Source organism: Magallana gigas, chromosome 7 (genome assembly GCF_963853765.1).
Source record: "Magallana gigas chromosome 7, xbMagGiga1.1, whole genome shotgun sequence".
NCBI lineage: Eukaryota > Metazoa > Mollusca > Bivalvia > Ostreida > Ostreidae > Magallana > Magallana gigas.
Genome location: NC_088859.1, coordinates 46,391,609 through 46,409,399, shown reverse-complemented (window position 1 = coordinate 46,409,399; position 17,791 = coordinate 46,391,609). Strand labels below are relative to the sequence as shown.

At 32.7% G+C, this 17,791-nt stretch overlaps 1 protein-coding gene across 1 annotated transcript; it reads left to right on the top strand.

Moving 5' to 3' along the window:
- The first annotated feature begins 195 nt into the window (after positions 1–195).
- Positions 196–16,737, top strand: LOC136269988 (calcitonin gene-related peptide type 1 receptor-like). The gene is made up of 12 exons (XM_066066089.1): positions 196–253; positions 9,170–9,292; positions 9,471–9,568; positions 9,929–10,026; positions 10,622–10,736; positions 10,855–10,999; positions 11,764–11,833; positions 12,067–12,130; positions 14,069–14,154; positions 14,300–14,420; positions 14,688–14,729; positions 15,959–16,737. The coding sequence occupies exons 3-12, from the start codon at positions 9,524–9,526 to the stop codon at positions 16,115–16,117; spliced, it is 945 nt and encodes a 314-aa protein (XP_065922161.1). The 5' UTR covers positions 196–253; positions 9,170–9,292; positions 9,471–9,523; the 3' UTR covers positions 16,118–16,737.
- The last annotated feature ends 1,054 nt before the right edge of the window (positions 16,738–17,791 follow it).

The window sequence follows — 17,791 nt, the reverse complement described above, 5'->3', positions numbered from 1 at the left end:
GTTTTAAAAGAGATTGACTGACCCCAAACAGATTGCTACTCAAGCGTTCTGATTACATTACAATACTGTTACAGATTTGAAAAACAATAAACCCAACACCACTATACTCCAAGTAATCTCGAACGTCATCGGGATACTCAATATAACAACATCACATGCGCTTTCTCCAACAGTCAAGCGTTGTCATATTGACGGTCTGATAGGATCGCTTTGCAGAAAACTGAGGCCAAGAGAAGAGCTCTCCTTGATACAAGTAAGTGGTTTTCAGATTTTTCTTTTAATCAGATCTTGTTAAACCCAAGGTGACAATTCAGACAAATACTTGTATCAAGTGATTCAATTTATTTGATATAACGTGCGTAGAGTAGCTTGCTACTGGCATTGGAATTTTCAAATTTTAAAAATGATCATGCGACTTAAAAGTCTCTATTGATCTTGTAAAAACGATCATTTGGTTTGTGATTGTTTTTGTCGGTCTATGTGTACGTGCTGGTAGTTGTTTAGATATTTTGAGAGTAATCATTCATCCAGTTACTTGATCTGTCTTTGTGATAGAATTCAATGATTGAATTCAACAATCACTAGTCTGTCCCAAGATATTTATGCTGCATATTTGAACAGTTTTTAATAAAAATACACATACCTGTGACTGAAGTGCAATTAAAATCGATGAAAGGGAAAATTCCAAAGATAACTTCATTCACACATTATCATATTTCCCTCGTAAAAATTCACAGGAACGAAAACAGATTTCCTACGGAGATTTATAATGGGGAATGTTGACATCTTTTCTCCATTCGGAAATACTCGGGACCCCTCGCGCAATTTTTCAACGTTATCATCCGGGCGTCTTCATCTCCTTGGCAATGGAAAAACCTCGTACACTTTTTATTCTTAGCCGTGTACTGATACCCGACAAGCTAGAGGGGGCGTTTCAAAGGGGAAATCTTGGGATTTTTTCATACTATTGAATGAACATCGTCTGAACCAAGAGGTATTTATAAATATTGAATAATTTAAGAAAATGTGCGGCAAAAATATCTTGGGACAGACTATAATAATGATTAGATAAATAGAAAAGATTGCATGTATATAAAACCTGTAATTAATGAAATCTTAATATCTTTAAGACATAGTATATATAATTATGTAAGGAAACTCTGCATCACAAATATGCATCTGCTGAAAGGCTTATATTAATAATATAATAGTATAAAAAAGTATTTTTTTTTGCTTACAGTAATATAAATTGTTATATTCAGTAGTATATTCCCACTATATAACTCTATATAGACGAATAGTCAATAACTGTAATATTAGCTCGTCCGAAAAATATTGACCGGTCAATATTTTTTTGATATTGACCGGCTAGGAATAATATCTAGAGAACATTCCCTCTATTTCAAATAATCGCCTCTGATTTGTTGATTCGTAAACGGTGACGTAAATAATTCTTCGCGACTCCAAAACAAGGTGACGTCATAATAGACAGTCAGTCAAGGCAAGTAAATAACTGACGCACAATGCAATGGTTTTGCTATCTTAACGAATATAAGGATTTGCGAATTACTGTGAAGTAAAATCAGGTAGAACACCTGTCTGATAATTCTTACGGTCGGCGGAATATCACAAGTGACTGTTTGATGCTGAGGATATTTTGGAAATGAACTTTGCACAAAATTGAATTCGTGAATTCTTTGTTGAGCTGAGAAATTTACGGCGATCTGTTTTTAATTACTTTCTTAAATTTTGGTGTGTTTCTTCATATAACAAAACAAATTTTGACTGTGTTTTCGGGCAACATTGATTATATTAGCCCCCTTGGGACAAAAATATTGCCCTCCGCTTCGCGTCGGGCAATATTTCGTCCCTCGGGGGCTAATATAATCAATGTTGCCCTCAACCCCAGTCAATATTTGTATAATATAAAATATGTAAGCAATATTCATAACATAATTAAATAGTCTTAAAACAAACTCAACTATTTCAAGATAAACATATCAAAAGGTTTTTTTTCTTTCTGCAAAGAGACGCGTTGAAAAACATTTGCAATTGATAAAGCAAATTATATGTATTATTCAGACCATTTGAATAGACTATTATATAGAAATCCTTTTTAGATAATTTTCAGAAATATCTAAAATAAAAAAATAATACTCTTAAAAAAACGGTATTTTTGTCATGAAACAAATTTGAAGAATGGTGAAGAAGGCGTGCAAAATGCCCATATGAGGAATGATCAGATACTTCAAAATTAAAATATCATTAAATCTGATAATTAAAAAAAATAATTAAAAACAGTGTATATTTGACGTAACATCGGTTTGTAACCCTTAAATATTTTAAATACTTGTAATAGTTTAATTTACGCAGGCGTATGCGAGTAAAAACCTCCAAAAAGTGTCATTTTTTAAAACTTCAATGCCTTTTCTTTTAAAGAGTGGGTCTGAGCTCCATATTTATATATCATACTGATTATAGTTAGAAATAACCCTTTTGTAAACTTGTAGTATAACATATCAAATATATTTAATTGAAAAAAATGTTAAAATTGACATTGTATTTTACGACTAAACCAAATGGGCAGTTGCGCCATCTTATTCCCCCATCTTTTTAAGGGTTTAAATATTTCACATACATATGGTCGTCAGGATGAAACTTATCATGTTAATTAATCAGAACAGGGTAAAAACAGGAAATACAATAAAGTACGCAAAGAACAGAAACTACTTCTGACTCTTAACCGTAACAGTCATTTTTCTTTGGAGTTTCGTCATCAAAACTTTGATGTAAATGCTACAATAAGCAGAGTACTTAATAAATATTGACCTGAATTCAAGTTTGTAGGGAATTATCTGCGAGTGACCGCCTATCTGAGTGTCTTTTATGTTGACGGAAAGGGTCCCTTGTTTATAACTTTGTTGTTCTTAAATATAAATAAGTTATTTCGATCATATAAATTCAAAAGCCAATATGAAGCTACGTAGACCCTACATTTAAGATGGCACTGAGAAGGATGGACCAATGAAGAGGATATTAAGATACTAAGACTTCGTGGTAAATAGTAAACTTTGATGACATTCAAATCAATTGACATTGCTTCTCTATTTGGGCCTTTAAAGATGATAAAAGAAAATTACTTCAAAGCATTTGATCTGCTACCATTGTATTGCGTTCATTTCAATTCAGTTAGCTACATGTATAAAAAATCTTATATGCAAAACTCCCTTAATTTTATGTGATTTTATGCAGTTCTGAATTGCTATCATATGACCTTGACGATAAGAGGTAATTAGGAAATTAAAACTCAACAGGAAAGTATCTATTTTACAATGCGACTTTGATACTGTATTATCTAAGTTGAATTTCAAAGACAATCAAAGTACTGATAGTACTGAAAAGCGCTTAAACCCCTTCACGGCGATCCCGCTGCGTCCTCAAATAATGTAAAACGCCAAGGTAATCGCAGTAGAGTCTCCTACAGCGCCGTAACAGCGCAGCGGCATCTTCGTTCGTCGCGGTTTGATCGCCTAGAACGCCATGCGACGGCTCGCACTTTGAAAATGCACAGAATGCGCGCCTGCGTTCTGATAAACACGCCGTTGAAGCGTAGTGAGGTCGCAGTGACAACGCCGTAAGATCTCCAACAGCACCTCAACAGCTTCGTTTGAGCGCTCAAGAAACGCAGCTAATCGCAGTGTAGACGCAGTGATAAGTCAATTGCGCTTGCACGGAGACCTTTCGGAGTCCTTTGGGATCTCACTGCGTCTCTATCGCGCTCTCACTGCACATCTACAGCATTTTAACAAGTTGTTTTTCATTTGGTTGCGTTCACATAGCGGCACCAAAGAGCTGTTGCTGCGTTTATCGCACTCTTTACGTTTCTTCTGCGTTTATTAGCGTTTGTACCGCGCTCTCACGGCGTCTCTAGTGCGTTGTCATCAAGACTACGAAAACTCGAACAATGGCTGCTGTACAATAGCAAACGATGTAGTAATTATCAAACTGGATGTGGATGACTATGTAAAAAGTAGCATTTGCTAATATTCCAGGACCTATCAAAGGACATAGATGAAATTAATAACGGATTTTTTTTGTAGACCTAACTACTAAGAGTTTTGTCCTAGTCATATTCTTTCACAAATTATTTAGAGAGTAGTTACGTTTCAATTATTCATCAAAACAATTTTTTTTTCATCATTTATTTACTAGTTGTAAATTCCTGTATGCTTCCCATACAATTGAACAACTTAACATTAATCTACCAAGAACGTCTTGTGGACGCAGTCAGCGCGCAAAGCACGCCGTGGACACGTGGTAAAAACTCCTAGCACGTCATGAGCGCTCGGCGGACACTCGGCGAGAGCGCAGTCAATTGCCAAGTAGGACTCTGTGGAAACGCAGTTACACGCTGTGGGAGCTCCGTAAGAACGCTTTGGTCGCGTCAGGACGCCGTGACATCTCCATTTGTAAAATTTTAAAATAAAATTGTACATTTTTTCTGAATTTTTCTTGCGATCCTACGGCGATTCAATGAAATTTACAACGTCGTGAACACGCCGTGGGAACGTAACTTGGTGTGACAGGGCCTTAACCTACAGCTGTAGCTTGGTTCTAAATTAATTCACTTTGTTCAAACTTATTTGGAAAGAATGGATTTGATTTTTCTACATTTCAACTTCTATATTTCCTCATTACTGCGTGGCACCAACTGCAATGCTGTACATAAGCCCGCATATTCGATTCACAAAATCCCGTGCAATTATGTGCATGAACTCCTGAACTGGTTCCCTAACCTGTTTAAATGATGTATATTTCTGCTCATAGGGCCGTTATTCAATGCACCGGAAGTAGGAGTCTAACAACAATAAAGCATTGAGCTATGCTTACCGCGTTAAAAACATTGTAGCAATATATATATATATATATATATATATATATATATATATATATATATATATATATATATATATATATATATATAGATGGATGAATAAGACGTACAAAATGACTATACACGGACGGATAAGATACTGAAAAATTGAAATATCAATAAATCTGATATTAAAAAAAAGTATTTGAAACAAAATATATTTAACACATCATCGATATTTAACCTTTAAATATGTTCAATACTTAAAATATGTTGACTCAAGCAGGCATATACGTATCAAAATCTCCAAAGAGTGTCATTTTTTTAAGAACCTTTCTGTATTTTTCTCATAGTCTAAATAAGAACTGATGGAAAACAAACTGATTTCAATTGACAAAAAATGTTGAGAGATGACCCTCTATACGTTAAAATATCACTATGTATAAAAAAAATTGAACGTTTTGAAAAAATTAAGTAAATTCGTGGCAAAAGTCACACATAGTATTAAAACAGAAAACCTAATTTGTTGTGTCTGAAATGGCTCAGTGGTCAGAGCACCATACTTAAAGGGGCATGGTAACGATTTTGGTCAAATTCTATTTTTATGTTTTTGTTATTCACAATGCTTTAGAAATGCATTTCTAATGATTAAATACAATTTGAGAGTCATTTGTAGAGTTATAAGCAAGATACAGGGATCACAGTTCTTTGTTCTTTAAACAAGGCTCGTGCCCTGTTTTGTCTACATAGGTTCAATATACCAGTAAAAAATCTTTTCCCAGCTTTTTGTCTATCTTTTTATTTATTTTAAGCATATATAAATCGTTCCTAACGTTTAAGACATTCGTTTTAGGTTTAAAACTGAAATTTTTACTTTAACGTTTTGTTTACATAGAGAAGAATTTCAAGCTAGTCGCTTATAACTCAACGAATGACAATCAAATTTCGGTTGCCTATTTAAAATGCCTTTCTAAAGCATCGTAAATATTAAAATCAGAAAAATAATTTTTGACTAAAATCGTGACCATGTCCCTTTAAGCTTACCTTATACAACTAGGATTTTTATGTTGTGGGTTCGATGTCACCAAAATAACATGTTTATGCAAAGATCAACTTAAATAAAAAACAGAACTAACTCTTATCAAGGGTTTCCATATTTTAAAATTGAACTAAACCCCCCGATTTTAAAGGTTAAATCTCGAAAGGCTGCCTTTCTTTTTGAAACTTCACGATAAAAATAAAATAGGTTTAACAATATTGTCAATATAATGAAAAAAATTCAAAAAATTCCTTCCATCAATTTTGTTATCGATAAACAAAACGTCGTGTTCTAAATGGTTTATTTTTTTTATATTTTTATTTCTCAAATATTGGTGCTAAGGAACATTTATTCAGAACGATGAATTACAGACTCCTCGACGAACAACTGAAATCACTATTAGTAACGATCATGAATAATGTATCTTAATGGTAAAATGTGATATGATGATGCATTATCTATCAATATTTAAATCAAGCAAGAGTAGTATAAATCTTCTTGTCTAATTAGAGAGCGTTAGTTCGATAACATCATCAGGACCGAAGATACCAAAGCGAATTGTCATAAACCAGAAGAGAAAATACACTTTTATCAAGCAGAACCCAGAGCGTGGAATCAGAGGCAGATTATGGAAGAATGTAACTTTCCCCCATATCCTACGGACGGTAAGAGAGAGAGAGAGAGAGAGAGAGAGAGAGAGAGAGAGAGAGAGAGAGCATTTCAATTTTCAAGTGAAAATTTCACGAGTTTTACTATGGTAACCATTTTAATAGTTTGAAGATTCGAATTAAAAAAGTAAAAATGAAATTAACAGAAACCGAAACATCATAATTATCGCTTTTTTGTGGATATTATTTTAGATCAATGTAAATTAACAAGTTCAGGCACCTTATGCAAAAAAATTACCAAATCTTTTTTTTTTAAAACTTCAAGGTAATCATAGTTCTCCCAAATGGTTCAGTGCAATAAATTGATGTCATTATTTTCTAATAACATCAATTTCTATACTCTCTAATTGCTATAAATAATTAATTTCACCCGCATTGGGTTCGGTTTCACAATTCATTTGTGAAACAAAATGTGTTTGAACAATTTATGTTAAATCAATCAACTAAAATCAAGGTGTTGGGATTGTCTTTGTGTTTTGCCCCCGTAGTTTAAATCAAACAATTTACAAAACTGTGTTCTTTTTGCTGTGTGAACATATTAAGACATTGCCATGTATTAACTAAATTAAATAATATTTTGTTGGCGTGTAATGAATATCCCGATGTGGATAATGAATATGTATGAATCTGTTGAAAATTGAATAGAGTATGCGAACGATTAATAAGCGCATATTTGAAACTGGTCGTGACTATCTGCATATTCGGAGAATTTAAATGAAATAATATATACAAATAATAGTTATTAGAAAATCTGCATTTAAAAATGTCTCGTAACTTTTTAACAATGCTAAAAACGCAAATGTGGTGAATAAAACCATATGACTTGTCATTGACTTGACACTACACATGTTACCCGAGTTAAGTAGATGTTCATTATTACACAGAAATTTTCATTTCAAACGAACTTAATTGTGTAATCATAGATTAAAATGTTACGAAAAATAATTATAGTTTATTCAGATCGGTTTGTAATGGTAGCTGCACGGTTATCAGGTACCAAATAAGGTTTCTTGTGAATATTGTCTTTATTGTTAAAAAGTAGCATCCCCTTCATATACTCATATATTTATTATAACAGATCACTCCAAATATAAACAGGAAACATGATTAGTTCGACAGCTGGTAAAATTATATGAATGTTTCTTGTTCCACATGTACAGTAGTTGGCCATAAATGAGTTCGCAAAATGGCCGACGTTTATGTAAGTCTCGTCATCTGCTGAATTTTTTGGACCAATTATTTATAACAACAAAGTAAAAATGACTTAGCCGACATATGTGTTACTGTGTATTATATCCTTGGGAGTGAAATAATCATAGAATTTTCTAGGTTTAGCGATGTACAGGCTTTGTATTGAATAAAACGGGAGACTACTCAAAATGTAAGCAACGACTCTTCCTAGGTCACGAAAAATTCAGGTTTCATTTTTTGACCTTTGTACTTGTGTAATCAATATTTTTCCTATGGTTTAATGATATTAATGTCTGAACGTTATGTATGCCCAAAATTGTGTTGATATTGTGTTCCTTTACGATCTAATTGGACATAAAATTTGTGTTATCTTTTTTTGACAAACTATCGGCGATTTGTAAAGTGCCGAACAACGACTGGTGAGAAGCAGTCTGATTACGGTTTTATTCAACACCATAGACTCTGATCTTGCAGTAAATCAAGCTTTTCAGTTCTTAAAAGCATATTTTCTGTTATTTCTTGAGACTCTAAAACGGCATTCGGTCACCTAGCGGTGCCCTTTTTCAACAACTTTTACTTCGAGTTACAATTTTAGCCCTACTCCGGTCTTTAGTATTTTAAAGCTTTACCTCACAGTTTTTGCTGTATATTCTGATCATCCTTACAGTTTAAGACATTAAAAAATCCAACATCTGACATCTGTATGAAGATTTGTTTCTGCCTTCCCCTTATTTTTTTTTCCGATTGGGTGCCATGTCGGTTTGCAGACGATAATTGTTTACCAAAGGGGGATAACTTAAAAATAACATTGGCGAAAGCAGTAAAAAAGTCGGAGAATCACCGGACGATTTTTTGATTCTGGTTATTGAAGAAAATAGGCTTTATTTTCTTTTTTAAATCTACTTTACAGAATAAAAGTATGTTACGGCGGCCATTTGCGAACTCATTTATGGCACGCGACTGTACATATGGGAAAAAAATCCAATATTAGCATACAGCTTATATTTTATTCATAAATTTTTATTCAAACAGATTTAACAAACTATAAACGTGAACAGAAAACGAAACGTAATTGGATCATTAATATTTCAAATTATTTCACGATTTAATTGGTTCATCAATCTAAAAATGCTTGAATTTTTAAGTAAATCAATAATAGTTAAGAGACAAAGGGAATCTTAAATTAAACTTATTTGAGAATGTGTGATTGTATGCGTGTCCTGTATGAATACAGAATGAGAAACCAAAGTTTGACTGCGAGTTCCTATGAAAAAAATGTTCCTATTTAGACAGTGGCAAACAATCCAACCTAAATACATGTAACACAGTACTGACAGAATGAATACATAAATTTCATAATATACACTCACAATATTGAGTGCTCTACATCCTTACTAGGTGAATTATATTGCAACGCCACCTTTGACGTGCAGTGTTGGAACTACACTCTAGCGGGAACAACAGCCCGTGGGGCGTGTCCAGAGAACCATCAATTTTCTATACTTTTTGATGATCCGGAAGGTAAGGAAATTCACCTTACAGAGCATTACTTAATGAGACATGAAGATTTCGTGCTAATTTAGAAAATACACAATGTCCAATCAGTCCAAGAAGAACAATGATTTTTAAAGCCATTGATAACAAAAGCTCTAGAAACGGTCGAAATGAACTTAAGCATGAACTATTTCATGGTTTACAGGTTATTCCTACAGAAAATGTGAAACGAACGGTCAGTGGGGCAGACCAAATTATATGCCCTGTGTTTCTCCAGATTCCATAAAAGAAATTACAAGTGATGTATGCCAAAACTTTTAAAAAGAATTGGATTTTTTATGCATTCTTTACATCAACTTCACGATCAATTTATTTGATTTGAGGTTGAAATAAGGAAAATATTGTTTTATAACTTTGATAGGACAAACAATATATATGATAATTAATAATTAGTTTAGCTCTAATTAATAGTTAAGATATAGCAGATAACAATATGCCATAATATTGGGTAATTCAACATAACTAGGATAAATTTAAACACAATAATGAATTTAACATTTTCAAAATTTTTTATTAATTGGAGAAACCGATTGGAGTATGTCGGGTTTCTTTGATATCTATATTAACACAACAATGATGACATATTTTACGTTTTAATTTTAGAGCACGCACTTACCGATAATAACGTATATCTACATCAGTGGATACGCATTATCAATATTGCTTCTCGTTATTGCATTGATCATCTTTGGAAAATTCAGGTATGTATAATAGTAAACTTATCATGAGTAGAAAAGTCTGATATGTCAGATATAACTTTCTCACCTGGCCCAATAGGCAACGTGAATTTATGCTATCACGTGGTGTTATTGTCATTTGAAAATCGTTTTTCCTACAACCATTGATTGAACTTTATCTAACTGTTTCGCTGCTGTGTGATTCATTATGGCTGAAAACGATCCACTTTTTTCGACTCGATGAAAAACATGAAGCTACTTTAACTAGAACAACAGCTACATGCATATAAGTAAAGTTCTTGCCATCGACTCTATATAGATCTACAAAATATTACTCTAGTATATTAAAAAATATCAGGAACATATGAGAATTGTTAATTGAAACATTTATATTTACTTGAGAAGGTTGTAGCATGCTATAGATAACATCATTAAATGTGATTTCTAAAGTGATTTTTTGTTGTTTCTTTTGAACTGTGTAGCAACTTTCTAAAGTGTCGTCAATGATAGAGAGTTCTCATCAATTTACATTTCGTCAACAGAATGTAGCCTAGAACAGATCTGTTTGTGTCCGTGGATCCTCTTGTTCATAACATAAAACAACCTGATATATTTTCAGACAACTCTGGTGCAAACGTGTCTTTATTCATTCCAATTTGTTCTCAGCATACATTCTGAATGGATTTCTATGGATTGCAGTTTACACAATACCGACGGTTTATACCCGTCTTTCGGTAAATATGTGACTGTTTATACATTGACTCACATTTGATACACAAATATGCATGGAACAGTTTTCCTATCCACGGGTCTTTGGGACATTTTTGTACTTAAATCAAACTCTTTTCCCAGAATGCTTTGACTTTCCTTGGATTGTACACCCTGACATGCTGTTACGGGTGGATGCTGGCCGAGGGAATATTCTTGCACTTCTGTTTGGCGAACGCTTTTTCTAATAAGAAAACTCTGGTGATTGTTTGTTGCATCGTCGGGTGGGGTAAGTATGTGTATTCAACTCCATACCAAAAAAACTTATGTAGTAGAATAACCAAGAAAAGGAGACCAAATATAACAAACAAATTAGCATTTTTGCAGACATGATCAACTACAATGACTTTCAAATTTAGTAATTAAATTTGTTCTAGTCATAACTCTTGAGTAGGAAATATATTTACTAATGTCCCTACTCTGCAAAAAAAAAGAGAAACGAAAGAAATTGATTGTTTTGAACGTATATTATTTGAACGCTCACTGTTGCAGAAAAGTTGAGTCTGAGTCATTGTCAGTGAAATAATAAATAGTCACGTGTTCAAAAGAAGGCCTTTCTTTGTAATTGTATCGTACTAATACCCAGACCAACCACGGTAAATAAACAAAGAGAAAGTTTATGCTCGTTAATGCATAATTATGCAAAATACTTACAAGTAGTTAACCTCAGTTATGGCAAGGATTAGGGCCCTCATACCCCAATTCATAAATATCACCTTTATCTATTATATTTTACATTAGCTTACTAAATGAAAAGTCATTTTGAAATCTGATAAACCCTCTTTTGTTTTGTCTGGGCCCTGAAGTGCGTACTTTTTTGGTTGTCGTCTTTGTAGCACACAAATAAAAAAAAAAAAAAAAAAAATGATGTTCGCTTTTAATCTTAATTGCTATATGTAGAGGTAGAGAAGATTTCTTTAAAATTGGCTTTTACGGCTTTTATAATATTAAACTCTATTTCAATTTTCATAATTCTATTAACTTGTATTTCAGTTTGTCCTGCCATTTCAGCGGGAACATATGCAGTTGCAGTGTTGATGGAAGAAGAAGGATCAAATATCAAGTAATTTTAAATTTAAACAAAATATCGCTCATATAATTATTCATAGTCAAGGATTTATTTCATCTTTAACTGTTATTTAAATCTTGGCAAACAGAAACATGTTTAAAAGGGATTGTTTATTCATATATAATAGATATATAAAAGATATTGGTAGAAAAATAGATTCGAAAAGAAGAACTGTTATTTGTGTTAGATTTTGACAGAAAAGGTTCCAACCTATTGTTTGTTTCTAGGTATTTGCCGAAAAATATGGACTATCTATGGATAATACTTGTCCCTATCATCTTTTCTCAGTTGGTACGTCCACGTTTTTACTTTATCAATATACGTTAAAATCAATATGCTTTCCCTAAAATGTTATTTTGTTTACAAACTTTATAGGGGTAACCCGTTCTATGTTTTGTATACTAGACTAATGCGCTATCAAATGAAGATGTTGTCTGAGCAGTTGCATTGATATCGAGACAAAAAGAATGTAAAAAGCTCTTTTAAATTAATTTCATAGATGATATTAAACTTGCCTTTTTGGGAGTTGATTTTAATCAACTCTCCTATGCACTTACCCGGGCAAAGCGAAATGAAACAGTGTTTGGACCTTAGCACAAATCAATACCGCCGACAACACTTAGTTCTTGAAAATAATCGATAAATTCGATGCTATGTATTCTGAATCATTGATTTCAAGAAAACTTATATATTAATACCATGAAAATAGTAAGATTTTAAATTGTACAAACAGTTCAGATATTTTTTAAAGTCGTATGTATTCCTACGCTAGAGTTCAATGTAGTCTCGTTCAACCAGACGCTTGGCTGTCTCCGTTAATATCCGACAAAACAGAGTCTCTCTTGCTTGTCGGAGATAAATGGAGACAGATGAGCGTTTAGTTGAACAAGACAAGAGTTCCATCTTGCATGGATCCATACAATTTCTCAGAAATATTTCGTACGCGTCGATCTCCTCTATTTTAAAATTGACGTCGAAGGTATGAAGCAACACAATCTGCTGCTCTTTCTTCAAACTCAAACTTCACCGTTGCCTCTATTGTAGTGATGAGATGGGAAACAGGAGAGAACTAATATATATTATTGTTTATTGATATATTTGATATTAAAACAATTGTGTTTTAGCTCACCTGAGCTGAAGACTCAAGTAAGATTTTTTGGTCAAAATTTGTCCATTCTTTGTCGTCGTCAATGTTGTCGTTTGCGTCATAAACTTTTCCACATTTTCATCCTCCTCTCCAGAACCACTGAGCCAATTTCAACCAAACTTGGCGTAAATCATCATTTTGTTGAAGTGTTTTCAGGTTTGCTTAAATGAAAGGCCAGGTTCCATTAAGAGGGAAGATAAATTTGATTTTTGATAAATTGTTGATATTTTTCAAAAATCTTTTTCTCGAATACCTTTTGGCCAGAAAAGCTGAAACTTGTGTAACCATCCTCATGAAGGTAGTGTCAATTCAAATTTATCAAAATCGTGATCCCCAGGGGTAGGGTTGGAGCACAATGGGAGGGTGGTTCAATTTTTTTCATAGAATTTTAAAGAGAAAATACTCTTTAAAAAATCAACTTGAAAACCAATTGCCCAGAAAAGCTGTTGCTTGTATGAAATCATCCTTAGGTAGTGTAGATTCAAATTTGTTAAATCATGATCCCTGGGGGTAGGGTCGGCCACAATGGGGGTCAAATTTTTACATAGGAATATATGGAGAAAAATCTTTAAAAATATTCTATATCCTAAACTTAAGGTAGTGTAGATTCAAGTTTGTTCACATCATGATCCCAAGGAGGGTGGGGCAACTAGATGGTGCTGGCAAATTTTAACAATGTTAACGTCGAGGGAGAGGAGAAATTCTTTTGAAAATATTTTCCTCAAAATTCACTTGTCCAGGGAAGTTTAAATTTGTGTAAAAGTATCCTCAGATGATATAGATTCTAGTTTTTTCAGACACATCATGATCCATATGGAAAGGGTTGGGCCAAAATGGAAGGGGGGGGGGTTCTCAATTTAAAAAAAAATCTTTTCAACATTTTATTCTCTACTACGATCTAAGTTTTGAAGATATTTTGTTCGTTACACTTTAAAGATAGTTAAAATCTTTTCTGATCAATTATGGCTATTTTTTCTAAGGTGAGCAATGTGGCCCCTGGGCCTATTGTTTGAAATTTCTGTATATTTTTTTTTATTTGTTATCAGACTTTGTTGAGTACCAATGTTGTTTACATATTACAGTTAAACATAATATTTCTGATCAACATCATAAGAATACTGCGATCTCAAGTACAAAGGGAGGACAATAGAAACTCATTGCGATACAGGTAAGAATAGAATTATACATTTATGATAGTTTCCAAATTATTCAAATACTGTTGCACAGTCAAGTATATTTGTAAATCTCAACTGGTTTTATTAATTGTTTGGATGTTTCATTTACTTGTTTTTCCGGGGGTTTTTATTTGTTAGAAAAATTGCCCGCGCCATCCTAATTCTGATACCTCTCATGGGGTTGCAAAACCTCACAAAGGCAGTGAAGATTGACTCGGTCTATTTTAGTTACTTCGCTGCAGTCATATCATCTTACCAGGTCTGTCTTTTAAAATAGAAGATATTTTTAAAAATACTATATTATAATACTGGTACATGTATCTTGTTTAGTGTTTACACACGGTAACAGTGTTTGGTAATTGCATGTCACAGAGATTTATCTGTTTTTATTAACAGTTGTGCTGTTTATAAAATATTTTTTTTAAACGAATTTAATGAACAAAATGTTTCCTTTAACAACACATCCTGTTTTGTATCTGTTTTATTATTTATGAAAACAACAGTTTTTCTTTGCTATCTGTTTTAGGGAGCTGTTGTTGCTGTTTTGTTCTGTTTCCTGAACAGAGAGGTAAATTGTACATTGCTAATCAACACATTACAAATATAGAATCCTTTTAACTCATTCAACTTTTCACAATATATAAGTGTATTTTTCTCTTATAATAGATATTGCAATGCGTATCTTAATACGAAAACTTATTGAGGATATCTAAATGGAAAAAAAAATAGTTTTTTGCTTTTAACCGCAACAATAGAGTCTGCTTGGCTATTACATTTTAAACTGAACTTATTTTCACAAAACTATCGTTAGATTAACCATTAGACATAATCCTAAGATATGATTTATGACAATCATATGAAATATCACTTCCTTTATAGAAAATTATCTTAAGGATTAGAAATCTTTTGAATAATTCTTAACACATTTCATGCTTGCATATACTAAAAAAATGATTGCAAATTGTACAAACATGTTATACTTGCACCAACGATGTTTTCAATTTTCTCATATTTTAGTTTTAAGATAGTGTATTTTACTAATTGTAATGAGTTCATCTTCTTTTACAATGTTATGAGCCAAATTTCTAATATGATCGGTGAAAATAATGGACATATGTTTTTCATAATGAATGAGAAGGTTCACATACTCCACTTTCCCTCATTACTTGACATGTTATGTTTTGCATAATGAATGGAAAAGTTTGCATAAATATATCCAACAAAAATAATGAAAGGACTTAAATGTGAAAAACATCACATTTGATATTTCCTGCACTCGTTATCAACAACACAGATTTGAAAAAAAAAAATAAACATGAAAGAGTTAAGATCGGTTATGTTGACATTAAAGAAAACTGACTGATTGACTGACTGACTTTATGAATGAATTGACGGACTGACGGGTCAAAACATTATATTAACATACCTTATTGCATGGAGTATAATTTACGGAGTAATAGTTTTGTAAAGGAGGCGTGGTAGTCAACAAATTACCAATCAGAACTCTCTAGGTATTACTATTTTAGCTATAAACTATTAATAGGTGAAGAAATATTGCATATATTTTAGGTTTACAATTCTATTGTTTTACTTATCTTAATACGGAAATATTCTTCTATGGGAGATAAATATAATCTTAAAATGGCGACAACCATCCAGCCATGTCACACGTCATAATGGGTTTATTTTAATAATGAACCATTGCCATTGATGATGCCTATCATGATTTCCGTAGTCCTTAGCCTGGAAACATACACGCCTACATTATCTTACATATGATAGATATTGATTTTGTAGGTTTTAAGAGCTATGGACAATAAGATTACCACTTGGAGAAGACTTTCTGCAAGTTTGTCGAGGGGATCAGATAAATTTTCCATTATGTTCAACATAAGAAGAAGTAGTAGCAACCAGAATCCTAGCGCCGAAAAACTGGAACCAGACCCTCTCCTGTAAAGACATGTTGTCACCTCTTACCCAACCGAGGTCCCTACGAACAGCAAATAGCCACACTGTTTCTTACTGGAAATTTGTTCAAGAAAAATCTCTGCTGTCCAAGACATAGCTTTTTTCCGCTGTAATATTGATATCCGTCTATCCGCTTCCATTTCTCGGTTTCTCTTTTAAACCTCGAATAGGAGCAGGTCGTCAACCATGGCTAGCGAAAATCATCTCTCATGAATCCTAAAATTGTAGAACAATGCACGAAAATTCTCCCTCCTTTCCTTGTGAATATATAATATTTATGTTCATCTGAAGACGGATGTTTAAATCCAGAAAGCGCTTGTGAAATAGGATTTTTGGAACTGTGCATGTGTTTCTTTGTTTAATTCATGGACGCAATGTTTCTATTTCAATGTACTTTAACATATTAGAAAAAAATATATACTAGTACCTAGTAAAGTATATGTATGTTAATGATTATTTTATTGTTTTTCAAATAAAACTTGATGTATGTTGTTTTGAAATGATTAAATTGGTTTTTTTTTAATCCTTTAAAAACATGAGGGGCTCAGAAACATGAGATGTCGTTGTAAAATTTATAATCATGCTTATTACGTTATTATTGTATAATTGTACTTTACATTGTAAATCGTATACTCTTTTTGTAAATAAAGTCGTATTTTACAAGAGGGATGTTTGTACTGTTTAAAGTCAATTAACTTGGAGTCCGCACAAATGAGAGAGGATCAAATACATTATCCTTGGATTGTGGGGTGGTTATGTTGCTCTTTCGATTGTGAAATCAAATATAACATCGAGTTGTTGGGGTATTTTTGGAGTTGGGTTTTGTGATACTTGTACATAAATGTTTGAGAGAAGCGCATCATGATCCTTAATTTTGCATTTGGATGCTATCTTCACCAGTCATATGACTGTACTAAAGGAATATAAAAGTCAATCTATCTAAACCAAAATCCTCTAACAGAAGTAAACTAACTCGTATGACGTATGATATTTTAAATTGAACAATTTTGTTTAATGTGAAACCGTCTCTGGTTAATAAGAAAGTGTAAACATGCAATCAATTTATGTTGAGCTCTTTAAACGTGAATATTAATTAATAACTTTCGAAATATCAAGGTCGATGATTCCAAGGACATTAAAGGGACATGGTAACAATTTTTATCAATTTTTTTTTTTGATGTTTACAATGCTTCTGAGATACAGTTTTAATAGTCAACAAAAATGTGAGTGTCATTCGCTTAGTTATAAGCGAATTAAAGAGATTACAATTCTTTTCTATATAAAGCTTTTGTGTATATTTTGAACGTTGAAGTAAAAAATCCGGTTCTCAGACCTAAAATGAATGAGGTAAACGTTAGGATCTATGTATTTATGCCTTAAATGAATAAAAAAGACAAATCAGTTTGATAAAGAACGTTTACTGGTATATTGAACATATGTAAACAAACAGGGCGCGAGCCTTGTTTACATGACAAAAAATTGTGATCCTTTATTAGGGTCTTCTATTTCCAACGGAAGACCCTCTTGTTTTTCTTCGGTTTCTTTTTATTATTTTATTTTTTTTATTCTTTTCTGACTCCTTCTCGGCTTTATATCTCAAAAAGTTTTCATCCGATTTCCATGAAATTTTCAGAGTATTTGTAAAGTTATATGCCTCAAAGA